The sequence below is a fragment of the Melospiza georgiana genome, chromosome 18 (genome assembly GCF_028018845.1).
Source record: "Melospiza georgiana isolate bMelGeo1 chromosome 18, bMelGeo1.pri, whole genome shotgun sequence".
Taxonomy (NCBI): Eukaryota; Metazoa; Chordata; class Aves; order Passeriformes; family Passerellidae; genus Melospiza; species Melospiza georgiana.
Genome location: NC_080447.1, coordinates 9,965,307 through 9,990,689, shown reverse-complemented (window position 1 = coordinate 9,990,689; position 25,383 = coordinate 9,965,307). Strand labels below are relative to the sequence as shown.

At 43.5% G+C, this 25,383-nt stretch overlaps 1 protein-coding gene across 1 annotated transcript in view; it reads left to right on the top strand.

The window, feature by feature from the left end:
* The first annotated feature begins 9,480 nt into the window (after nucleotides 1–9,480).
* Nucleotides 9,481–25,383, top strand: part of TAOK3 (TAO kinase 3) — a 45,078-nt gene continuing 29,175 nt past the window's right edge. The window contains exons 1-10 of the mRNA XM_058036635.1: nucleotides 9,481–9,566; nucleotides 10,727–10,937; nucleotides 13,458–13,529; nucleotides 14,379–14,480; nucleotides 14,741–14,786; nucleotides 15,392–15,488; nucleotides 17,500–17,613; nucleotides 19,311–19,402; nucleotides 21,287–21,380; nucleotides 22,726–22,807. Of these exons, the coding sequence (XP_057892618.1) occupies nucleotides 10,818–10,937; nucleotides 13,458–13,529; nucleotides 14,379–14,480; nucleotides 14,741–14,786; nucleotides 15,392–15,488; nucleotides 17,500–17,613; nucleotides 19,311–19,402; nucleotides 21,287–21,380; nucleotides 22,726–22,807 (819 nt within the window). The 5' untranslated portion in view covers nucleotides 9,481–9,566; nucleotides 10,727–10,817. The remainder of the gene's footprint in view (nucleotides 9,567–10,726; nucleotides 10,938–13,457; nucleotides 13,530–14,378; nucleotides 14,481–14,740; nucleotides 14,787–15,391; nucleotides 15,489–17,499; nucleotides 17,614–19,310; nucleotides 19,403–21,286; nucleotides 21,381–22,725; nucleotides 22,808–25,383) is intronic.

Below are 25,383 nucleotides of genomic sequence, written 5' to 3'. Positions count from 1 at the left end.
TGTGACTGAGAGGGGTCCTGAACTGCATCTCCTGAGGGATGGGGACCAGCCCAGGAGATGCTGCTGGGCTCTGCTTTGGTCTGGGGCTCCTCACTGAGGGAAACCTCTCTGTTTCCCATCTGAGCCTTGCTCTCAGAGCTGCAAATGGGTGAATTCATCAACCGAGAAGGTTTTGTTGCTATAACCAGAATAGAAACATGTAATGCTTTTATGTCCATCCTTACTTTTGTCATTGCATTTATCCCAACACTCCATTTGCCTATTTCTGACTGCCTCTGCCTGCTGAGCAGATGTTTTCAGAGAGCCTGTCTGCAGCAGCCCCCAGGTCTTTTTCCTGTGTGGTTACAATTAATTTAAAATTCAGCAATGTGTAGAGTAGCTGAAAATATCACTACTTGCTGTCTGTTACCCTATTTTTGTACCAAATGCATTTCAGCAGCCCCTGTTGTGCTGCTGAGATCTCTCAGGTCTGAGTCACTCAAGGTGGACCTGGCTGTGTGTGTTTTTATCACAAAGTTATCTATGAGATAAGTGACCAAAACCCTTTTGGTGCTGCTAATTCAGTACACACAAATCTGTGCCATTACTCCATCTCAAAAATAGAAAACTGCTCAATGGCTTTTTTTTTTGGTGGCGATTCAAAATAGTAAATTATCATTAGAGCAAAAATAAAGCTCAGTCACATCTTAGAGCAATCTCCACATGGTTCTTCCTGTGCAGTGTTTGCCAATAAACTTGAATTTTTGTTAGCCATTGAGCACATATTCCAGCATCAGCTGCCAGTCCCTTGGCTTCTCATGCAGAAGTAGAGATATTTCTAAATTATGGTGACCTTTCATTTTGCTTTGCTGTTCGTTTTGGGATATTTTCTTGTTTTAATGATGTCCCTGACCTGAATTTCCCTGTCCCCCTGCCCTCAAATGCCATGGGTGTCCATCAGTGCCACCCCCAGAATCTCCCCTTGTCCCACAGCCTCCTCCCAGTGCTGTCACTTGGCATTTTTGTGCAGTGACCTGATGTGATCTGGGGACTCCAGCAGGAGTTTGTCCCTCCCCTCCTGCTGGCTTCCCTTTCCTGGGCTCTGGGAGCCTTCAGAAAGCTCCATCAGTGGCCAGAAAATTGAACTGGAGCTTGGATGATGTTTTTTCTCCAGCTGATATCCGTGGTGCCTTTTGCTGCGCCCGTTTTTCATTTTTGGGAATTCCAGCAGACAGAAATGCACTCGGTGTTTGTGCTAAAAGCTTTTCTAGTTGGTTGGAAGGGAATTCTGCTCTCCTGATTATGTTCCTATCATAGCAAATTGCACTGCTGAAGTACCTCATAAAATACTCTGTTTCCATGGTGATCTACCTTCCACTTTTCCTAAAAGGACCCACCAGGTCCTGGGAGACAGACTCTACTTTTTGCCTCGGAGAAGATTGGTCACATCCCATATTTTCCTCTTAGTTCTGCCTTGTTTTCTTTACACCAAGTAGTTGGAGTTTACTGATCTTTTTTTTTTTTCTCTCTCTGCCTTTAAAACTCTGAAATATTAAATCTCAGCACATTAAAGCTCCTCTGAGGACGTCCCTGTGCTCAAGGATGCAGCACTGAAACTTGCATGTGGAATTTTGAGTGGAAGAAATGAAATTTAAGCATAGATTATTTAAAATGAGAATTAAAACTGTGAAATTCTTCAATGCTGCAATGCTAATTTAAAAAATAGAGAATGCTGAGGGGACAGGTGCCAGCTGTGCATCCTAATCCAGGTGACTTTCTTGTCCCTGTCCCTGCCAACCTCCCTTTGGTGGAACCAAAACTGTTTCTGCCTGAAGAAGGCTCTGACTTGAGCTGCAATGTTAAATTCATTTTATACATCTGATTCCAGTGCTCAGTGAAGCAAATTTTTGTTTGCCTTCCAGTTCTAATTTAAAATTGTAGTTTTTTCTGCATTAAAGCAACATTAAGGGCCTTTTCTGACCTGATAAAACCTTAATGCTGATGACAAAACTTAAGGCTGAAATCACAGACCTGGACCTCTCAGTTATCCAAGAGTTATCTCAGTTATTTAAAGAGTCTCTGAGTGTTGTATATTCTCATATAATGGCATAATGTCATGGTGTGGCAGCTGTAATTTCAGTCTTAACTCAGATTTATTTTTAATCTGTTAAAGCAAATGAGTTGTTTCAGTTTAGAATTCTGTAGGATTTTGGTTTGGGGTTGGTTTTGGCTTGTTTGGGTTTGTTTTTTTTTTTTTGTATTCTTTCATAGCTTTACTCTGGAACTTGTAATGGACCTATTTGACAATATATTAAAGTTTTTCTTCCTTATTATTTCCTAATTTTATTTTTTAATTTTCTTTTCCCCCCTGTCATGCGTGATCTCCATTACAGCCTTCCTACTAAATGGAAGGAGCCATTTATTATTCACAGTTATAACCCTGCATGAAAACTGGCATCATTCACTGTGGGTTTTATTCCCATCTCAGCAGTCTCTCTCGTGCTGTTTGGGGGTGGTTTGCTGTATTGTGGCAGGAAAAAATCTGTTTATTACTTTCTTGCCCATGATATTTTGGTATTTTCATGATAACTGGGATAACTTGTGTGTGCAGTTAAGGGCTGTGATTGTCACAAGGGTGTTCAAATGATCCTGAAGAAGGGGGATCCGTGAGGGGGCTGTTGTACAAATGCATGTGATGACTGATACAGCAAACTTGGAGTTCTCTGTGAATAAAAGCAGCACATGATCCTTCTTCTTTCCAGACTTTCAGCCATCCAGTGCTCTTTTCATAGAGGATAAACACACTCTTCTTGGACACAGTTATTAGATGGTAATAAGGAGATGTTGGATGTTAGCCACTCATATTTCACTTCTATCAATTTCTTTTATTAATGGCCGTAAAAGTTGCAGGTTATAAAAGAATAAACTGAGAAATCCAGTGGGTAACTCATGTAATATCAATGACTGATATTTCCTTGGCTGGTACCTGCTAGACTAAGTCTATCATCCCTTAATAATAATATTCCCATGTGAAATGGAGTTTGTTGGGTTTTCCCAAATAAGCTTTTTCTAGCTTAATTAGAAAACTTTAAACTAGAATCAGACTTTGGCACCTGAATGGAACAGGTGTAGCCATTTCTGCAGATACCAGCATGGAACAAATTCCTGTTGTTTGTGTTAATGGCTGTGCCTGTAAATGGGTCAGAGCTGGGTGTGCTGGAGTCACAGAGGGCAGGAGGAGCAGAAATGATAAAAGTGAGGCAGTCCCAGGGCAGTTTCCTGAAGGGTTATCTCTGCCTGGCACAGAGCAGGCAGGAAGGAAGGAGGGCTCAGAAAGGAGAAGTTGTAGCAGGGACAGATTCAGGGGGAAAAGAAAGGGGGAACTCTAACACAGTGAAAAGGAGGTGTCTTGAGGGATTTTTATCGTGGAAGTGTGGAAAGCCAGCTTGGGAGTGTTGTGGAAATGTGTTGGAATGCTGTGGCTTTCTCTGCTGAGAAATAATAATAATAATAATAAATAATAAACCAGCTGCAGTGGGGCAGGATGAGAAACATTTCCCTTTTATCCATGGGGAGGAGGAGGAACAGCATCCACAGCACTGTGCAACTCACCTTCTGTAAAATTGATGTTTGGGGCTGTTTTATGAGGGTTTTATTAATACTTGTTGTTTATTAATAGTTGTTTTATTAGTAGTCAGCCATGGTGAAGATCCCTGGATTTTCTTGAAGAACATGCTTCACAAATACTTTCCCCTGTCCCTTGAAAGAGAAGAAAAAAGTGAAACCTCTACAATTTGGTTTGTTGTGAGATGTTCTCACCCTGCATGACCAGGGAATGCCTTTTCTTTTCCTCCTCATGCACACAGCCTGTGTCTGTTTCCTTATTTTGTGTAAGGACCTCCTGCATGATTCCTTCTGGCCACTTTTACTGTGAGGCAGCTGCCAGAAAATCAGAACCTGAGTTTATGTTTTCTTGCACAATGAGAATAAACAGGATTTTAAAATAGAAAACTCCTTTTTCAAAGTCAGCTTATGTTATGACAAAATCCATGTAGCTACACCAGGACTCACTCACTGCCCTGCACTTAGATAATGAAATCACATTTTGCCCCAAATGGCATCACAGGATTTTTTTACATAAATATGTTCCTGTGCCTGTCCTAAAGCACAGCTTTTCCTTGCCTAGCACACAGTGACTGTCCAGTAACATAATTATATGTTCACCTCAGGTCATTAAATCTAACAGTCCCTGCAGTTTCTGCCTTCAAGGGGCAAATCAGAAACCAGGCCATCTAAGTCATGATAAAGAAACTACTTTTAAAATACAAAGAATTCTGTTGTGTTCAGAGTTATTGTGGCAGTCACTTCTTAGACTTCAGGAAAACCTGAACTGGAGGTGGAGATGAGGTTTCAGCCTTGTTTGCTATTTAAATGACCTGGTGGCCACTGTGGTGGCTTCAGTGTCCCTGGGGATGCTGCAGCTCTGAGTTGTGATGCAGGTGAGAGGAGCAGCTCAGATCTCACTGCACCATCACTCTGGACACCTCTGGGAATAGATTTCTCACCTCCTGGTTTTTTGTTTTATTTTTCTTGATTATGTGCTGGTCAAAATATAAACTCTTTTTTAAAAGTACCTAAAAATAGCTTTAAACCACAAAATGGATGCAGCTCTTTGGAAGCCATTACATTAATAGGTAGGAAAATCTGAGTGTGCTGGTGCCTCTTGAGGCTTCCACAAACAAATCCAGTGACTTATTTGTGCCTCTGAGTAGCACACACAGCATAATACTCATCAATTTATAATGGTCTGGAGTTTTAAGCAACATGATGAGGAGCCTGATAAAAACACTAAAGAGATGATGAAAATAGGGAGGCAATTTTCTCAATTTCATGACCCATCTGTGATGCTTTTTAGAGATGTTTTGGTGAGAGGATCTGATGAAATTTGTATTTCTGTGTATGATGCTACTTGGGCTTATGTATGTTAGGGTTTAAAATGATTCCCAGATCTTTCCTCCCTTCCAGATGTACTGCTGAATTATTTCAAGTGTGCCATGATGAAATATTATGAAATGTTGTTGCTGGGAGCAGGAAGCCTTTTTTCTTCCCTTTATTTTTAATTAGGCAAGGTTTATTTCATGACTGAAAGTGTTTAATCTTGTTAAATAAACCTGAGAATCTCTAACAATGCTCTCTAGATTTTATGGTAAAATACAGGTTCTAATCCAAGACATGTTAATTACCCTTAAACTTAACAAGGGCATACATATTTCATTAAATTGTTTTAAATTAAGCTATTGGGAAGCTACACCCAGTGCCTCTTGCTTTTTCATCACATGTCTATTGTGAGAATGAGATGCTGTTTGACTTTTAAACTGAAGCCCAGGCTGTAGCCCATGGTTTGGGGTAGCTGTGATTATACATATTGAGCAAACAGTGGAATTTCAGAGCACAACTGGGACTATTCCTTTGGGGAGGGCTGGCCTGTGGCTTGATTTCATACTTGTTGAAACATTCCTGATGACTAAAACTGATTGTTTCTTGAATTTAAGCCCACTGATTTTATTATTTTTTTTAAAAGGTTGTCTTATTTTAATTTTTAATGAGTTTATTGCCTTTTGCTGTATAAATGGTGGTCGTAGGGGAAGCATAAACTGAATGTTTCCTTTAAAACTACTGCTCCTCATCAGGAAATGAAGCTGTTTTTGTGAAGCTCCAACAAGCCCTGCAAGTTATTAGCTGGATTTCATCCCCCAGGGGCAGCATGCAGCAGTGGCCTGGGTCAGAGCAGTTGTGATTCAGGGTTTTATTAGCATGAGTAATGTGTGAACTCCTCATGACCTGATGCACACACGAGCTCTGCTCTGACCCCCAAGCACAGCCCTGGGATGGAATTCCAGGTGCACTGCAGAGCCAACGCTCCAAAAGGGAAATTCCTGCACTTCTGGAGGTGCAGAACAGCTGTGGCTGCACCCAGATGTTTGCAGGAATGGGGGTGCCATTGACCTGCGTGTTGTGGGGAGTTATTCCTTAGAAAACCATCACTAGAGGTGGTGTTTGAGGAGCTGCTGTGGCTGTGGTCAGTCTGTCCAGCCCTCCTGGCTGTGTCCCCACGTCCTGAGCCTGCTCCTCCTGCTGTGTGCCCTCAGGGCCCTGCCCTGGTGCCTGCAGAGCCCCAAATGCTCGGCAATATTTGTCCTTCCTGCTCTGCTGAAGGTCACTGGGTACCTTCTGTTCCACTTCCATCCCAGGTGAATCATTTTGCCTCACAGAAATCTGAGGGGAGGACGTGAGAGGACTTGCTGCTTCTGGGCCAGAGTGAAATCTTTCCTGAGTGCCTTGGATTGGTGATTAATTAAGCAAACAAAGGCTGTAGTAGAGATGCTTTTTGTGTGCTCTGTTCATAATTTGAGTTTCTGTGCCAGGTATGTGAATCTGCCTGGTTTAAGCATTAAAATGGGTGAAATGCCTGGAAAAAACCACAAATGTTGTGTTCACTTGCATCAGGTTAGCTGGGCAAGATAATCTTAACAACCAAAAGAAATTACACTGAACAGCTTAAGACGTGGAGTTCCAGATGTTCCCCAAAAAGCTTCTTCATCCAAGACTGTGGTCTTCATGTGAGGGAATCAGGCCAGGATGAAGGGTTTGTGTTTGGCCTGGCCTTGCAGCCATATGTACCAATTAAAGGGAAGGGGAAGAGCTCCAGCTTCTCAAAAACAACACAAAACCTGCCCAAATCAAACCAACAAAACCATGTCAGTTTGTGGGTGGGGACTGCAGGGGAACTTGAGCACCTTCCTTACTTCAAGTTCAAAAGGTTTCTTACTCAGTTATCAGCTGAATTTATCTCAGAATTCCCTTCTTTATGTTGTGTTCCAGGTTTTGGAGAGACTGAAGTGATGAAGTGGGGCTCTGTGCTTGCCATTCCTGGGAAAATAATTCTGGTGTGAATTTATTCCCCTCAAAATAGGCATCTAAAAATGGGTGCATGAGCCATGTCATGTTGCTCCTCCTCTGAGTGGAATCTGCTGCTGGTCCACCCTGTTTCCTGTAGTTTGTTTTTCTGCATGGAGTGGAAAACTTTGTCCTTGTTTTGGGAAGTACCCTGATGTAGTTAGGAACTAAAATTAATTTTGTGAGTTTCTGGGCACATTTGAAACAGCCCTATGGTGCTGTGAGATGCAATTCAAACTGGGTTTTCACAAGCCACACATTCTTGACTTCTCAAGTTTATCTCATTGACTGACATAATTTTAGATCCACGGATTATTTGGAAATGTCAGTTTAGCTTCTCTTAAAGATGGCTTCCAGTTGTGTTTTGTTCTTATTTTCAGGCCAAGGTGTTTTTTGTTTGTATTAATACAGCACCTGGAAGTTGTAAGTGGTAGGAGAGAACCTTTGTGTAGCAAAAGTAGTTAATTCATGGTTTTTAAATGGGAGGGTTGCTTAGCATTGAGGGAACTCTGCTGTCTGAACACAATCCTGATCTCCCAAACCCCCAAAATCTTGAGTCACTTGTCATTCCCTTAAGTCACAGCCAGTGTGATGTTTCCTTCTGGGGTCTTCTGTACATGCAGAGTCTCAAATGCTGCTTTACAAGGATGAAAAGCAGAAATCAGCTGCTAATAGAAATTGTTTCTCAGTGTATTAATTCAGCACTTTGGTAATGAAAAGGACCTGCTCAAATTTGCCATATCTTGAACTTAAGTTTTTTCTACTAATGGCACTCAGCTCTTACAATGCTCTGCCTTGATTTAAACTATTTTTATTTCAGTCTCCATATCTAGAGGAGATTTGGATTGTTAAAATTTGTGACCTTGCCAGCCCAGATGGAAGTGTGATGTGTATCTGTGGTGTTTTACACTGCCCAGGACCCAAACTGTGCCTCTGGTGCTGTGCTGGTGTCTGCAGAGGGCTCTCAGGGTTTGTGGGGTCCTGTGGATCACTCTGTGTTCAACCAGCACAGCTCAGGTTGCTGTTGATTCCCTTTCCATCCTAAGTTTTTAGGTTTTCATTACTGGGAAAGAATAGCCCTGCTGAGCAGATTTACCAGGAAGATTTACTTGCCTCGCTACTCGTGTCTGCCCTAATTGGAAAATGACATTATTACTTAGGGCTTAACTCTAAGTATTGACATTTAGCCTCCCATTTTAAATACCTTGAATGCTGGAGCTGCACAGCCTTTCCTAATGGCAGAGAGGTTCATTTGACTGGAGATGGATAAACTGTTTTCTCCATCAGTTTGTTTTTTTTTTTTTTTTTAAGCCAAATGGATTTTTTTGTTGGCTGAAGAATGCCAGACCTGAAATACTGCATTCTTTGCCCTGTCTGCAGGGCTGTAGTAAATATAGCACCTTTGGGTGAGGCCAATCAGCTGAAAATGAATAAGCATTTCATTCATCTGGCTTTGTTTATACTTGAGATATTTTTTTTAAAAGCAAAACAGTGCAAAACCTTTTTTTGGTGCTCTTCAAATAGCCTTTTAACAGCTTGATGCTATTGGCCTGTGGTGAGATAAAGTAACAAAAATAACATTTTTGGTAATGTTAGCTATTAACAGAAAGATTCCTGCTCATTTATTTTTTCCCTAATAAAGCAGAGCATGAGTTAGTGTGTCATTAAATCAGGTGCCTATTAATTCAGATTTTGGCAATGTAACTCTTGCACTGTGCTTAACTTGGAAGGATTTCTGCTGTGCATGTAGCTGCAGGATAACATTTTCCATGAGTTCAGGCTACTCCCAGCTCTCCCTGTGTGGGGACAGCAGTGGCTCTTTGGGGGTGTCCCTACACCCATGGCAGTGGGGACATCCCTCACTGGGACCTGATTGCTGCTGGTGTGGCTCACTGGCTGGGGCTCCTTTTCCATCTTTTCATTGCTCATCCTCTCCCTGCTGGGATCCAGCGGTGTTTGACTTCCTGATGCCCAGGGTTTTCCCTGGAACCTTCTGTGTCATCAGGCAGAACTCAGAGACTCAAGGAATGGACACAGCCTTGTCAGCTTCTGACAGAATCATGGCATGGTTTGGCTTGGAAGGACCTCAGAGCCCATCCAGTGCCACCCCTGCCATGGCAGGGACACCTTCCACTGTCCCAGGGTGCTCCAAGCCCTGTCCAGCCTGGCCTTGGGCACTGCCAGGGATGGGGATTTTTTCTGAGCTTTCTCCTTTTTATAAATAATCTAAAAAGCAGTGTCTGAGACAGAGCTTCCTGTGCCCTAGCAAGCTTAAGAGTCCTTATAAATGTCCAAATAACTTGACATTTAACCTCTTTTCCTGGTTTTCTGTCCTCCAGTGCTATATAGTCCAAGGGCTTTGGAGCCTAGGAAATGCTTATCCTCACCTAAAGACCCTCCATTAACGTTCTCAGCCAGTTCTCCTTGTGCTTCCCCTGTGGTCACTGGCCTTTACTGGATGTGGTGGTTTTGTGTGTTAGAATAAGGTGTAAAACTTCAAAGTCGTGTCTCTAAATCCAGTTCCTTGTTTTTCTTTGCAGAGGAGGAGATTCTGGAGGGCTGGGGGCACGGGACAATGCTGCTGGAAGGAATGTGAGCCACGGAGCATGGTTGGTGCCACAGCTATCCAGGTGAGCTCCTCTCACTGACCCTCAGCCAGGCCAAAATTCTGCCTTTATCCAGGTGGCACTTGAACTCCAAAACCTTCTAAAGCCTTTTCTGTGTGTGTTTTAGTTTAAAATTTATCTGGTTGTTACATTTCAGCTGGTATCCCAGTAAATGCTGCCCTGGTTTAGGTATAGCTGAAGGTCCTGGTGTGTGTTTGCAGGAGTTTGTTGTGCATAGACAAAATGTGGCCTCAATAAAGGAGGTGCTGACCACAGGTGTGAAAGTACCTCCAGACTGATGGAAACTGCTCCAAGTGACTCAGCTGCAGCTCTTCTGCTGCATTGTCTGACAAAAGCAGATGAGTAAAGGCCCCCATCAGTGCTTTGCATATGAGTATTTAATGAGTCAATGCAGATTTTTAAAGATGTCTTGTTAAGAAATAGAAAACTTCCTGATATTAGGAGGTTTCTTCCTTTTTTTTTTTTTTTTTTTTTTTTTGTTTTTTTTTTTTTTTTTCCTTTCCTCACAAATAAAATTTTGGGGTTGAATACTGAAAGTCTTCATTTAGATGCAGCTCAGTTCTGTGCTAAGGAAGAATTTAGGGAGGCAAAGATGTTCCCTATAGGATGGAGTTTAGGATTCTTCAAAAGCAATTCCATGTGCTGGGAGCAATCACAGTCCAGCAGCGCTGGCTGTCATGCAGCTCTGAGTAAATAAATGAGAAATAACAATTACAGAGCTGCAAAGTGTTGCTGTGGAATAGCAGCTGACTTTTCCACCAGCACCAGCTGGCAACTGGGAGTAGAGAAACAAAGCAAACAGCCCAGGAAAGTAGGAGGAACAACAGAGAGAGTCTAAAAACTGACACACTGGGAGCCTGGCGTGAAGAATAACAAACTCCTGCCACAGGATGTTTTGCATAGCAACAGGACTCTTGAATTCAAGTGGACTTCAGTGTCACTGCAGCACTTGCTTCCTGTGTGAGATAAAGAGCTGTTGTGTCCTGAATGCATTTTAATCTCTCTATCTAAATAGGAGCAATAATTAAAAACAATTAGCTGGGGGGAGGAAGCAATGGTGAAGGCTATTGCTGCTGGAAGTGTTTCCTCTGGTGTGGCTGTCAGAGAGGTGTGAACAGAGCCACGTGCAGGGGAAGCAGATTAAAGATGAACTTTGCCAGCAGGTGCTGAGAGCTGTCTGCAAAGGGCTTTGTGGATGAGGGGAGGAATTGGCTGGGACTGGAGAGCACAGAGCAGTTCCTGACACGCCTCACCATGCGCAAAGGGGTGCCAAAGGACCCGGAGATTGCTGACCTCTTCTACAAGGATGATCCTGAGGAAATCTTCGTGGGGTTGCATGAAATTGGACATGGAAGCTTTGGAGCAGTTTACTTTGTGAGTAGAGTTGGTTATTTTTTTGGAGAACAGAATAATTTTAAGTGATGTTTTGGAGGCTTTTGAGCATTTGTAGAGGGAGGTGTTCCTTGAGTTTTTAGTGCTTTGTGTGCATTAGTTTTGTGATAACACATCTCAAAAAGAAGTGTTTCCAAACCACTCCTGATCTCTTAAATGTTCCAGCTGTATTTATATGCATATATATATATATGATGCATCTGACTCCATGTTCTCAGAAGGCTAATTTACTACTTTTGATACTATATTATATTAAAGAATACTATACTATACTAAAGAGTACAGAAAAGATACTTACAGAAGGCTAAAAAGATAATAATGAAAACTGGTGACTCTTTCCAGAGTCCTGACACAGCTTGGCCCTGATTGGCCAAAGAGTGAAAACAACTCACACCAGAATCCACTGAAACAATCACCTGTGGGTAAACAATCTCCAAACACATTCCAAAGGAGCAAAACACAGGAGAAGCAAATGAGATAAGAATTGTTTTCCTTTTCTCTGAGGCTTCTCAGCTTCCCAGGTGAAAAATCCTGTGAGAAGATGTTTTTTCACAGAATGTGAATGCCACATATTTATAGTAGCAGTTTACTATAGTCTTAATAGTGCACCCAGCTATCCAGGTCAAGTATATGGTGTTTGGTGCTGAAAGTTGAATTTAAACAGCTGAAAATTAATTTGCCAAACTGAAATTTCAAGATACTTGGAGCTCTTATGTTTGGAAATCTCTACAAGTTTTTTTATGGCAAAAGCAAAGAGAGTTCCTCAGAGGAATGGGAATTCACACAGGATGATGTATGGCATTCATTGATACACATCTCATTTAATCTGGAAATGAGAAAAATGATGCTTTTACTGTTGGTATCAAACAAAGCCAATTCCAAAACACTGGAATTGGAAATAATTATAATCCAGTTGGCATTAGTGAGACCAAAGTAGAATCAATATTGAAAAAATTAGTTAAAGCCAAATTAAAGCTGCTTGGAACCATGGTCAGCCACTCAGGAGGATCAGGTTCACTGGAGCTGGGTTTCTGAATATCAGACAGGAAAGTATTAAGATAATATAGGTCCCTGACACCTCTAGCTTGGCCATAGGTAGCATGAGTTATTTTAAGTGTTCTAATTCACTGTTTGGAGTTGTGTGAAGTGATGGGAGGTGTTGGTGGAACTGTTGTAAGGAGAGGAACCTTAAATTTTATGTCATATAAGCATTTCATGTATATTTAGAGAGATAACAATATAATTCCTCAAGGTATCATCTCAAACAGGCCTCAGCAGGTGGCTGTTCCCAGGTGGGCTCACACAGCCCTGGAATTGTCTCAGCCAGGAGCATCCCAAGCTCCAGCAGGGAAAGTGGCAATGTGTCCTTCAGTGACAAATCCCAGCTGGAGGGACAGACACCACGGCCAGGTGGAGCTGCTGGGAATTGATGTGACAGGCAGAAAGAAACATAAATGCATCTGAGTGAAACACTCCTGATCTCCTCTGTGCTGAATCAGGGTGCAGGTGCTGGGGAAGGGCTTCAGAGTTTCTCATTTTCCGCTTTCTCTGCCTCATTTGAGCTGTGAGGGGCCTGTGCCACCTCCCTTCAGTGATTCCTGTGCCCCACTGGTTCACTCAACACAGTTTTTCTTTGAAGTCCCCACATGCCTCAAAAAAATGTCATTAGTTAATACATTCCTTGAAAGGAGGATTTACCACATTTAGCTTCTATTATAGTTTAAGCTTTAAACTGTCACTATTTTTTTTTTTTGTCCCAAAAAATGGTTGGAGGCACAGAGATTTCAGCAACTGTTTTAAGACCAAAAGCTTGATGTTTTTTACCCTTAACAAGCAGAAATGAGGGCAGTGCCAGTCCAGGCAAGGAGAGATCTTTCCAAACCTGAGTTTTTAGCCTCTAATTACCATCCCCTGCATCATCCAAGCAGAAAAGTAGAATTTTGATGGCTGCATAATCTTCATCACAAAATTAAGGTCTAGTACAGTGAAAGCTTTTAAATTTAGATAAATTCCAGGTTGAATCATCTTCTTGAAGCTGGAAATTGAAACAACTATTTAAGAATGTCAGTGTTGTATGGAGTTTTTGGATGAAATCGTGGAGATTTTGATACACCTCTTTATTTGTTTCTTTGGCAAACATTTTGCCAAAGGTTCATCTAAAACTGCTTCTACTGTAATTCCAGTAAAACTGTGTTTTGAGGGTTCTCAGTTGATGCAGTTTTGGGCATTTTACATATCAATAGCACAAAGTCTGAGGAAGGAACAGTGGATATGGCCAGATAAAACCAGGGGAAAGTCTCCTAACAGTTGTGTGGTAAATCATATCTTGAAGAAGATGCCTCTGAGGTGCAGGAGCTTGCAAGGATATAGGAGAAAAAAAAAATCCTGCATTTGCCACAGGCACAGATCACTCCATGGGGAGGGGGGGGGGGGGGAAGGAAAAATGAAGCATTTTTCAGTCTATTTCTTGCTTTTTTCAATGTGTCTCTTTCCCTACTCCAGGCTACGAATTCCCACACTAATGAGGTGGTGGCAGTCAAGAAGATGTCCTACAGTGGAAAGCAAACAAATGAGGTGAGGGGAATAAAGGCAGCCGGGCATTCAGGAGCTGTGGAAATGGGAGCAGTGGAATGAGCTGCAGCTCTGGTTTGACCCCTGCAGAGCAGCTTTTAATGCTCCCTTCCATGGGAATCGTGGAGGTTTGCAGAGAGAAAATGAGTTTATGCAAATTTTGACAAATAGTTCGGTTGAAGGAAGTGAGTGGGGATTCAGAATGCCTGGATGGGGCTTGTTGCAGAAATAATTTTATTAAGAAGTGTGTTAAGAGCACATCTCTCTTAAATTTTTGAGAATCTATCAAACTGCAAAGAGCTGTTAATCTCAGTCTCATTTCAGTTTTTGTGTTAATGGTTCCTCTTATTTTGTATGGAGCTTGGACCAGCTGATCCTTTGGACTGCTGTGTGGATGTGCAGGGTGTGTTTGTTTGTTAAGAGCAAACAGGGCTGGTTTAAACTCATTTTTCCTTGCTTTTTCTCCCAAATGTCAGTGGTTGTGTGCTGTGTTACAAAAGGTGAGCAGCTCACTGCTACTCTCTGTAGTTTCTTACTAACTTTGAGGCCACTGAACACTTCAGTTTGCAAAGCAGCAGCATTTAAGTGAAATGTATTGCAGTTAAAATGAGGAAGAAAATTATTTTGGCAATCCTCAAGCTGTTAAATATATCTTGGGGGGATCCCAGTGCAGGAGAGACCCAGACAACTGATTTACAGCTGTGCTTTTGCAACACTGACTTTCCATCTTCATATTGTAAAATCATTTTATGGTCGCTTTTCAGACTGACCTACAGTGTATGGTGAATGAAAGAATAAAGAGGATTGAAAAGAGAAATGTATTTATACTTTTTGCTCTGCTTTTTTCATTAGAAATGGCAGGATATCATAAAAGAAGTCAAGTTTCTGCAGCAGCTGAAGCACCCCAACACCATAGAGTACAAGGGCTGTTACCTGAAGGAGCACACAGCATGGGTGAGTGAGGGCTTGTGGAGCAAATGGACATTGCAGCACTCAGACCCTCAGCACAGGCTCTGAAATAGCTTTGAACAGCACTAAAATAAAGTCAAATTTTGCATCTTCTGATGGAAAGCTAACAAAACCTACTACTTTTTTCCCCCCTTAATTAGGGCGTTAAAACCACCATGCGATTTAAATTTGGAATGTAAAGATGTTTCCTAATTTCAAAATGCTTCCAGAGATACCTGAAGGCATGATGTTCTCTTTTTTTGCAGTTGGTTATGGAGTACTGTTTAGGATCAGCTTCTGATTTACTAGAAGGTAAGTTTGATATATCTTGGATTTTCTTTTTGCCAGTGCCCCCCACCTGAGTTTGATGGGAGTAGAGTGGAGTTTTGCAGATGCTCTGTCTGTCCTACTCCATTCTCTAGGAGCAATTTGAGTCTTTCCCAGTACTACAGATAGTTGGCATGCACATTTTAATTTTGTCAAATGAAGGTATAAAAGTGTGCAGGTATGTTCCTGTAAACTATGCTTTTTAGGGCTGTCTGTTTTGGAATATCCATAATAAAATCCTGCAGAGATCACCCTTGTCCTTGCCTTGCTGTGTGCAGGAATAATTACAGATGGGTTTTAGAACAGGAGGTTGCTGTCACCTCAACACTGGAACAGCACCTGCAAAGAAAGAGGGGAATCTGAGTCAAAACAGGGAATCAAAGCCAAAGTTTACAAAAATTAGTATTCCTTGGGGGCCAAGATCACAGGGTCACAGTCTGCGTTCTTCCCTCACAGGGAAGAATTCTTCCCTAATTTCTCTTTGTAGCAGATTGGTGGTGTTCCTTTCTTTAAAAAACACTTTCTCGGAAAAATATCCCATTTATTTTCTTCAGTTTTGTTTTATTTTCTTGCTTTTTTTCCCTCTGTAGTTCACAAGAAGCCACTCCAGGAAGTGGAGATTGCTGCCATCACCCACGGTGCCTTGCAGGGGCTGGCCTACCTGCACTCCCACTGTAGGATCCACAGGTGAGGCTGCAGCTGCTGCTGCCCTTCCCTCTGCTGCTCCCTGGAGTCTCAAAGCTGCTTAGAAACTTATTCTAACTACTTTGGAAAAAGTTATTCTACCAACATTTTCTCTGCCTTGCTGGCAATTGTTCTGTGCAGACCCTGGTAACAAAGGCTGCCCAGAAATGTTGCACTGAACACTGATAGGAGAATATCACCCTAAATGTGCCAAATAAATAGGAGTTCACTGAGCTAGACTATTTCTAAGACTAGATAATTTTTCATATTTTCATGTGAATAAGTAAAATTGTATTGGTTTTGCACAGCCCGGTTTTTGGTAGCAGGGAGGCCACAGAAGTGTGATGGCGTCGCAATTAGGTGATGGAAGTGTAAGTCAAGGATAAAACTACCTGAGGAGAAATCCAAGCACTTTTCCATGGAAGGTGGCAGAGCCCTGGAGCAGCTGCTCACGGAGGATGTGGATTTTCCCTCTCTGGGGACATTCCAACCCCACCTGGCCACGTTCCTGTGTCACTGCTCCAGGGGGGTTCCACCGGGTGATCTCCAGAGGTCCCTTCCAGCCCCAGCTATGCTGTGCTTCTGTGACCTGGATTTCCTCCAAAGGGTACAAAGGGAATTCCAGCTTTTCCCTGCTGAGCTGGGGAGCTCAATCTGCTCAGCCTGAAATGAGCAGCAGCGACACATCCCTGCTCTGTGGCTGCTGCGACAGAAGGGGACAGGCGGGAGGGCGAGCCCTGCCTGGGCGGGGAGCAGCGCCGTGCGACAGCTGCCTCTGCCAGGGCAACGGCGAGGACAGGGCAGAAGGGGCAGAATTTGGGCTTTGGGGACGCGATTTTGGGGTTGGGGACGCGATTTTGGGGTTGGGGACGCGATTTTGGGGTTGGGGACCCGATTTTGGGGTTGGGGACCCGATTTTGGGGTTGGGTCCCGCGGGTCCGGCCCCGCACGGGGACCTGGCGCGGGGGCGCCACCTGGTGGCGAGGCGGCGGCACTGCAGCCCCGCGCGGCTGATCGCGCGTGGAAAAGGAGGGAATTATTGGATTTTTTTATTATTTCATTTCAGGCATTTTTATTATTTAATTGAGATTAAAATTATTATTAAATTATGGTTAATTATTATTGAAGTATAAAATTATTTTAGCATTATAATTAAATTATTTGATTTAATATAAATAATAATTAAATTATTATTTAATTCAAGGCTGGCAAATATGTTGCTGATACCTGATGTGGCTGTTGAGCCGTGGTATAGAATTACAGCATGGTTTGGTTTGGAAGGGACTTTAAAGTTCATCCAGTGCCACCCCATCCATGGGCAGGGACACCTTCCACTATCCCTGGTGGCTCCAAGCCCTGTCCAGCCTGGCCTTGGACACTGCCAGGGATCCAGGAGCAGCCACAGCTTCTCTGGGCACCCTGTGCCAGGGCCTCATCACCCTTATAGGAAAGAATTCCTTCATAATTCCCCACCTAACCCTGCTCTCTATCAATAGGAAGCCATTCCTTGTGTCCTGTCCCTCCATCCCTTGTAATAGGGAATAAATCCTTCCCCATCTTTCTGGGGTGCTGAAAGGCCACAATTAGGTCACCCTGAAGCCTTCTGTTTTCCAGGCTGAATAATTCCATTTCTCTCAGCCTTTCCTTGAGGCAGAGGTGCTCCATCCTTTTGGCTGTTGTACAGGGAGGGTGACATGGGAGGTGACAGTGAAGGGGACAGTCTGTGCTGTCTCTCTTTTACTTTGAGGTGTTCATTCTTGCACACACAAGACTTCAGCACTTGTCTTGCAGCAGAAGTGTTGGGATGCAGCACTTGTGGGTGAAATATTCCATAATAATACTTTTGAAGCAGTGCTGCCAGGGAATGGGGGAACAGAGGTTACACGCTCAGTGAATTCCTCTCTGTGTCTCTGTCCCAGCATTACAAATTGCAGACAAAGGCATCTCACCAGAGTTTGCATCATGCTGAATTACTTCTTTTTCCTCTTTTTTTTTTTTTTTTTCTCTCTTAAAGGGATATTAAAGCTGGAAATATTCTTCTAACAGAACCAGGTCAAGTGAAACTTGCTGATTTTGGGTCTGCATCTATAGTGTCCCCTGCCAACTCTTTTGTGGGAACGCCTTACTGGTGAGTGAAGCCTGCAGGGCTTCAGTCCTTTATAGATCTGCTCTCTTCCCTTTCCAGTGCTTCACAGTTCAATAACAATACCTGAATAAAATGGCCAAGCAGTTTTCCTGACATCCCTGGGTCCAGATCTTCAGGAAGTCTGTCCTTGCTCAGGGTCCATAAGGAGAGGTTTGGGCCATGCAGTGCTAGGAAATGGCTCCACTCTTGCAGTGCCATTGGCTTAAAAATACCTCACACTTGCCCCAGGTGATGGGATTGGGGCATTCATGGAGAAAGGGGATTAAAAATGCCTCACACTTGCCCCAGGTGATGGGACTGGGGCATTCATGGAGAAAGGGGATCCTGTTATTCTGACTGGAAGTCACACAGCTACTTCAATCCTGTTCTGAAGGAATTGCTGAGGGGTCACCCGAGTTCCTTGGCATTCCCAGCACTGAGGACCAGCACAGCTCCATGCTCCACTGATTTTGTGGCAGAGGCCCCAGGCAGTGCTGGGAGGTCACCATGGCCCAACCTTGGAATGAGGCCGTTTGGCAGGAAGCCTTTTTTTTTTTTTTGGAAGAACACAATTTAAGAGGCTGAATTTTTGCAGGCTGGGCCTGCTGCTTCTCTGTCCCCACTTTATCCTGGACCACCACTGTTCCCAGTTTCCCTGTTCCATTCATGGCTGCCCCCACAGGCTGCATTTTCCTGCTGGAAATGCTCCTGGTGTGCCAAGGGGCAGCCTGGGGGAGGGTGCACGGGGTGCCTCTGGGGCTCTCCCAGCCCTTGCTGTCAGCCTGCAGCTGCAATGCCTTTGGAACTACCCCCCTTTTCCCCTTTTTTCCTCCTCCCTTTTCCCCTTTTTTCCTCCTCCCTTTTCCTTCTTTTTCTCCCTCCCTCTTTCCCCTTTCTTTTCTCTCCCTCTTTCCCCTTTCTTTTCTCTCCCTCTTTCCCCTTTCTTTTCTCTCCCTCTTTCCCCTTTCTTTTCTCTCCCTCTTTCCCCTTTCTTTCCTCTCCCCCTTTCCTCTTTCACTTTTTCCCCCTTTCCCCCTTATTTTCTCTCCCCCTTTCCCCTTATTTTCTCTCCCCCTTTCCCCTTATTTTCTCTCCCCCTTTCCCCTTCTTTTTCCCCCCCTTTCCTCTTTTGCTTTCCCCCCACCTCTTTTTTTCTCCTCTTCCCCCTTTTTTCCTCCTCCCTTTCCTGTTCTTTTCTCTCCTCTTTCACTTCCCCTCCTTCTTGTTTTTTCTTCCCCCATTCCCCTTCTTTCCTCTCCCCCTTTCCTCTTTTGCTTTTTCTCCCCTTTCCTCTTTTTTCCTCCCCTTTGCTGCTTCTCTTCTCTCCCCCTTTCCCCTTTCTTTTCTCCCCCTCTTCCCTCTTCTTTCCTCTCCCCCTTTCCTCTTTTGCTTTCCCCCTGCTTCCTCTTTTTCTTCCCCTTTCCCCCTTTTTTTTTCTCCCCCTTCTTTTCTCCCCTCTTTCCTCTTTCACTTTTCCCCCCATTCCTCTTTTTTCTCTCACCCTTTCTCTTTTGCTTCTCCCCCCTCCTGTGACAAGTTGCTGCTGTGGTCAGTGCCCGTTCCATTCCAGCACACTCCTCCTCATCTCCCTGCTGTCTCTGCTGGCCTGTGCCTCTGCCCAAGGGGCTGGAGCCACCTCAGGTGGTGTCCCTGGAGTGTCCCTGTGTGTCCCTGACTCAGCCTTTGCTCTGTGCTTGCAGGATGGCACCAGAGGTGATCCTGGCAATGGACGAGGGGCAGTACGATGGCAAGGTGGATGTTTGGTCTCTGGGGATCACATGCATCGAGTTAGGTGAGTCAACACACAGCTGAGGTGGGTGATTCACTCTGCAGTGTGTTAGGAACCCCTGCAAAAAGGGAAGATCCTTATTCCTCATCAGTTTTCCTCTTTAAAATGACTTGGAGCGCCCTGATAGTTGAGTTCAATCTTTTTCTGCTGGCAAATCACTGATGCTCTGTGTTTTCATGTCAGTCTGGTGTGCTCAGTTATTCCCTGGAGAGCCAGAGCACTTTGCTCTTGAGTGAGAGAAAACCATGGTTTGTCACCTGTGTTTTCCAAGCTACACTCAGTGAAAGCTGTCCCAGCTGTTGTGCCAAGAGACCTGGTGTCCTAAGGATTGTGTGTCAGAAGGGAACTACATTTAATTTGCAATTCTTCTTACTTCCCTGCTCTCTGAAACAAAAGTCTTCAGTCTCAGCTGAAAAGATTGAGCCATGAATCATCGTGGACAGGTTCTTTATGGGAAGAGAAGAAAAGGGTTTGCACTTCAGAGGGCAAAAGATGCACATCCACAGAGCCTGGAGCAGAGGTGGATGTAGTGGCAGGTACACAGAGCAGACTCTAAGTGTGTGTTTCAAGTTTGAGTATTGACACTGCATGTGCTGAGTAGATTATTTTCAAAAATCAGTCTTGATACAGATTCTATTTAACAGCAGTACACCAATAACTCATTGTGTGGGTGAGTTCACTGACAATGTCATTGGTGAATGTTTAATCAGCAGAAATATGCTGATAACAAAGAGGGGGATGTGCAGAAGTGCTGTCTCCAGAATTGAGATGGTGTAGATAACCAGAACTAACATGGCTTTATTTCATGTGCCAGCATGCTGACACAGTCTGTGTTTTGACATAAAGAATGCCAGAATTAGAAGTTTTAGGCTTGTGTTGTTGTGCATGGCCAATGATTTTTGTTTGTGTGGAGCTCAGGTGTGCCACAGCCTCCCAAGGAGCAAATCACAGCAGCAGGAGAGGCTCTGCACCCTCTGTAGTCTTAGTACCAGCATTTCTGTGGAGCTTTTTACTCAGGAACTCAAAAGATGATGGATTTGCTTTCCTTAAAAATACCCTTTTGAGAAGCATTAAACTTTTTTAAACTTCAAACTTTGCATGGTTCCCTGTGTGAGCATGAACTCAGGCAGCAGTGAGAGGAGATCTCTTGTTGAGCAGCCCTTTGAATGCTTTGAGGCTTTCTTTGAATGCTGATGCCTTAATTCCTGGTGTAGCTGAAGTGAGTAGTGATTCAGGAAAAGCAGATGTGGTGCTTTGCCTGCATGGCAAAGGCTGTGGCCTGAAAGAACTGAGAAATCTGGCACCACTGACCCTGGGGAGAACCAGGCTCCCCCAGAACTGAGAGTTCTGCCCTCCTGAGAGGCCAGGGGCCCTCTGGGTGCAAGGATGGGGAGGATTTCAGTGAGGGAGAGTTCATGGCACATCTGGCCAGTGAATGGGGTAACCTGTCCCCCTTGCAGTGACAAATGAGGCAGGCAGCCACTTTTTCCTCTGATCCACATGTTCCAGCAGTGCATCCAACATCTGTGGGGGCTGACACAGCGTGTCCTGGCCCTGAACTGTGCCTCAAATTAGTTTTACTCAGTTTCAGCTGATTTTGCCACAGCAGATCAGGTGTGAGATGTTGCAGTTAAAGTAAGATTTACTGCAAGTTCTTACAATTTGTATCCTGCTCTCTTTGGATTTTGTCATCTCTCTCCAAGTGAACAGCATCTTTCCTTGAGTGGGTGTCCTGGTCTAACTTGGAATATTAAAATAATTGGCCTAAGTGTGATGACAACAACACTGGGTATTGGTTTAGCAGTGATACTCTGCTCATACTTCCATACATATCTCCTTTCTTTCCAGACGGCTTTATCACACCTTTCTGTTCTTTTCTCTTTCCAGCTGAAAGGAAGCCTCCACTTTTCAACATGAATGCAATGAGTGCCTTATATCACATAGCCCAGAACGATTCCCCTAGGTTACAATCAAATGAATGGTAAGAGAACCATTAACAGCTGATTTTTTTTTTTGTTTATTTCCCTGAAAATGCCCTGTGACACTGCACAGGTCAGGCCTGACAATGAACATGTTGGCTGCAGTGCAGTGATTTGTGTGTGTTCTCAAATCTTGTGTATGCTAGCTCAGTTCTGACCTTCTGTCACTCTGGCTGTTCTACAATCTAAAAGTGTGCAGGTGTTAATTCTGGGGTGTAGCTGCTGTTGGAATTAAAGTACTCTCAGATGTGTTAAACCAGCCATGGCTGAGCATCAGCAAAGTTTCCAGCTCCCAAAGATCTCTTGGCAGAAGGGTTGTTAGCATTGCTGTGCAGCTGAAATGTGGAGAAAGGGAGGAGAATGTGGAGGTAATTGGATATTTTTGTCAGTGGAGGACTCCAGAAACCCTCAGAGCTCTGTGGCCAGTGAATGCTCCCTTGCTCCAGACTTGGATACAAGAACATTTGGTTATTCTGTGGGTTCCCAGTTCCCAGGATTGGAGTGTTGCTGTTGGGTGATGCTTGGCAGAATCTGCAGAAGGATTGAAACAAAAGCTCCTGCTGAGGTGTGGAGTTCCCCCATTCCTCTGCTGGCCATTTGAGCAGCACAACTCTTTCATTGCTGATCATTTTGTATCAAGAACACTCCAGTTCCCTTATTTTCATCCTCTCTGTTTTGCCCATTTTTCAGGGTTCCAGGAGCTTGCTCTGCTGCCTGCATGTGATCCCCATGTTCTGTGCAGGATTTGCAGTGCAGAGCAGAGGCAGCTGTGGATAAACTCAGCCCCACATCAGTGTTCTGCATTGCAAGCCCTTGTTTACAGTGCCCTGTTTGCCCTCTAGGAATCACCAAGGTGCCCTTTGTGCTCCTTTTGAGTCCACAAAAAGCAGTTTCCTTCTTTCCAGCTGGGATAAAACCTCAAATAAAGCCTCAAGTGTTGAGCTGAGCATTGAGGCAGGGTTCCCTCTGTAAGCTCCCAGAGATCAGTGAGTGCATTTCTGGAGTTCCCAATAATTCCACTGTCCTCTGTTTGTAAGCAGTTGAAGTAAAATCAGAAATGGTGACTGGTACACGTAGCTCTCACTTGGTTTTCAGTTTGTGCTTGGGGATAGTTGTGTGTCCCTGTTGTTTCAACAGCCTTTAATTGGGAAAGAATTGAGGAGATCAGCTTGGAATTTGTAAAAACCCAATTACTTTTTCTGCCTTAGAATTAAGAACAAATCAGTCAATGTTTTTCTTTTGCTTTACACTGATAAGTTTGAATATATTCCAGATCCTGAGCTTCTTTTTTAATTTATATTTTTTAAATTTTATTTTATTTTTTATTTTATTTTTTGATTTTTGCAGGTCAGACTCCTTTAGGGGATTTGTTGATTACTGCTTACAGAAAATACCTCAGGAAAGGCCATCATCAACAGATTTGTTACGGGTAATTTATCAAATCTTTTCCAGAAATCTTGGGGGGAATCTCTTTGTCTACCAAAATAATTGTATAGATGGTGAACAAATATTTATTTGCCCTTACAAAAATCCACTCTTTGGTTTGGTTTTTTTTGGTTTTCTTTTTCTCTCCATTCATGCATCACCCTTAGCAGTTAAAAATAGCATTGAGGGGATAGGCCAAGGCTGACTTCCTCCCCTAATCAAACCACCAGACCCAAAAGTTGTTTAAATCCTTTTAATGGTTTCTGTACTGAACCCAATTAATTAAACTCATTTTGGAAATAACTGGATCACTTTGGAAGGAGTTTTTACAGGTCCCTAATTGCCAAGAGCCTGTAGGAGGGGAACCTGGAGTGATGTGTGCAGAGTTTGCCAGGGCTTTGTCAGGGAATCATGAATCAGTTGCAGTTTAAGTCATTTGGGTTCAGTTTACCTGGGAAATAGAGGAACTGTTTACAGCTCCAAGAGCTTTGCTTTTGGGAAATTCAGGAGCAGCCTTCCATTAGAAGGTAGGGGGATGTGAAATCCTGTCCAGCCCCTTTGCCATCAGGCTTTTCTTTTAAGTATTACCTTTCTTAAAGTTGATTATTAGCCCTGCTCTCCCTCTGGCTGCCAATGACCTCTCCAGGTAAATGATGAAGGAGCTGTTTGTGCTCCCTTTGGCACCTGGTGTATTTTTTTATTTCCTGTGGTACATTTGTGCTGTGGTAAATAATCAGTGTTTTGTTCCCTGGTTCTGCTTGTGGCACCCTGACCAGCTAATAGGTTTATGTTGTGAGTTTTGGAGTGATTCATTCCTGGGGATTGGCAGCCTTGCTGCTCTCTAGGAACAGGCTGAGTTCATTGAAGGATGTCATTTCAGGAGTTCCTTAGGTTGGAGTCTCTACAAACAATTAGAGCTGAGATCTGAGTGTGAAATCCTGTCTGTTCCATATTTTATATTTATATTTTATTTATATTTATGTCTGCCCTACGCTTTTCACATGGTCACATTTTAATATTTGAGTGCACACATAGAATGGATTCAGGTTCAAGATCATGGTTCCAAATGCTTTGCTGCTTTCTAAAAATGATCTACAATGAGATAAAAATGGGTTCCTTTTTTTGCTCATCATAAATAAGCTGCAGATTGTTACTGTTCACAGAGAAATAAATGGTGGTTATCTGCATTGAGGAGCAGAAATGATTCATTTTGTTTCTGTGTGAAATGATGTTAAGAACTTTTAGCTCTGATTCAAAAATAAACACCATCACTACAAGCAAAATTGGGTACTGAAATGACTGGCTGTCCCCAGTAGCAAAACTCAAATGCACAGCAGTTGGAATTCAATTAAAAACGAGAAATCAGCTTGTGGCATGATGCTTTCCTTGTTTATTTACAAATCATTAAAAGATGATTAGCTCATCCTTTCAGCCCTCTTGTTGAAGGCTCCTGTTTCAGGGTGGCTGGGGCTGCATGTGCTGCAGGGGATGAGTTCACTGCTGAGTGAGCCCCCAGGGGAGCTGGCAGGCTGAGCAGGCAGAGCTGCCCCTCCTGAGGATTTCCTTGCAGGTGGGTCCAGCTGTTGAGGCTCCAGCAAAACCCCCTTGTGGATTTGCAGTGTGCAGCAGAGAACAACTCTTTTTCACCCATTTTTTTTCCCTTTGCCAATTTTTATGTTTTCACAGTTTTTCTGTTTTTCTACAATCATGCAGAGGATGGTTGTGCCCTAAAGCCATCCCTCTTGGGAAGCAGCACACCCAGCTCTAGGGATCCCATAAAAGCATTGGCAAGTGTTCACTCAGGTTGTCTGCTTTAGCCAAGGTTAAATGGGAAAGCTGGAGACTTTTATATCCACTGCCAGCTGTACAGTTCAGGAGAATGTATCTGATAAACCAGAGAAGAGGCTTTAACCATGTTCCTAAATACCATTAAGGAATTTATTAATTCTGCACTTAAAACCTGTGCAGGAGTTGTCAAGAGCCTGATTTGATTCCAACTCTGGCTACAAAAGTTTTAGGTATAAATAAACTTTGTGTGTGAATTGGAATGTTTGGAAGTTTTATGTGTGAATTGGAATAGATGGATGCAGTATAAATCTTTGCAGGTTGATTCTTGTTTCTTCTGGATGCATTTTGTTCATTCCTGTGTCTCCAAGGTTTGAAGCGTCACCTTGTGTGTTTTGAGTGAACTTGTTCAGGAAGGGACAAATCAACTGTGCAGCCTGGAGAGCTCAGAAAACCTGACCCCACCACGAGCTCAGTGTGTGTGGAGCCTTTCAGAAAGGCTACTACCAGTTCTTGAATATGAACAGATAAATTGCAAGAATGGGAAGGGTCACTTCAGGGATCTGACAAGTCCTCCATGGGCCCAGTTGAACTCCAGAATCTGCAGTGAGGGATTCTGCAGTCCCCCACTGTCCCTGGCTTAACCCCAGAGTCTGCACTGAGGGGTTCTGTCTCCTTTAACAAGTCCCCTCTGATCCAGTTGAACTCCAGAGCTCACCCCAGTGAGATTTCTGTCTTCTTTAACAAGTCCCCCACTGCCCAGTTGAACCCCAAAGTCTGCAGTGAGCTGTTCTG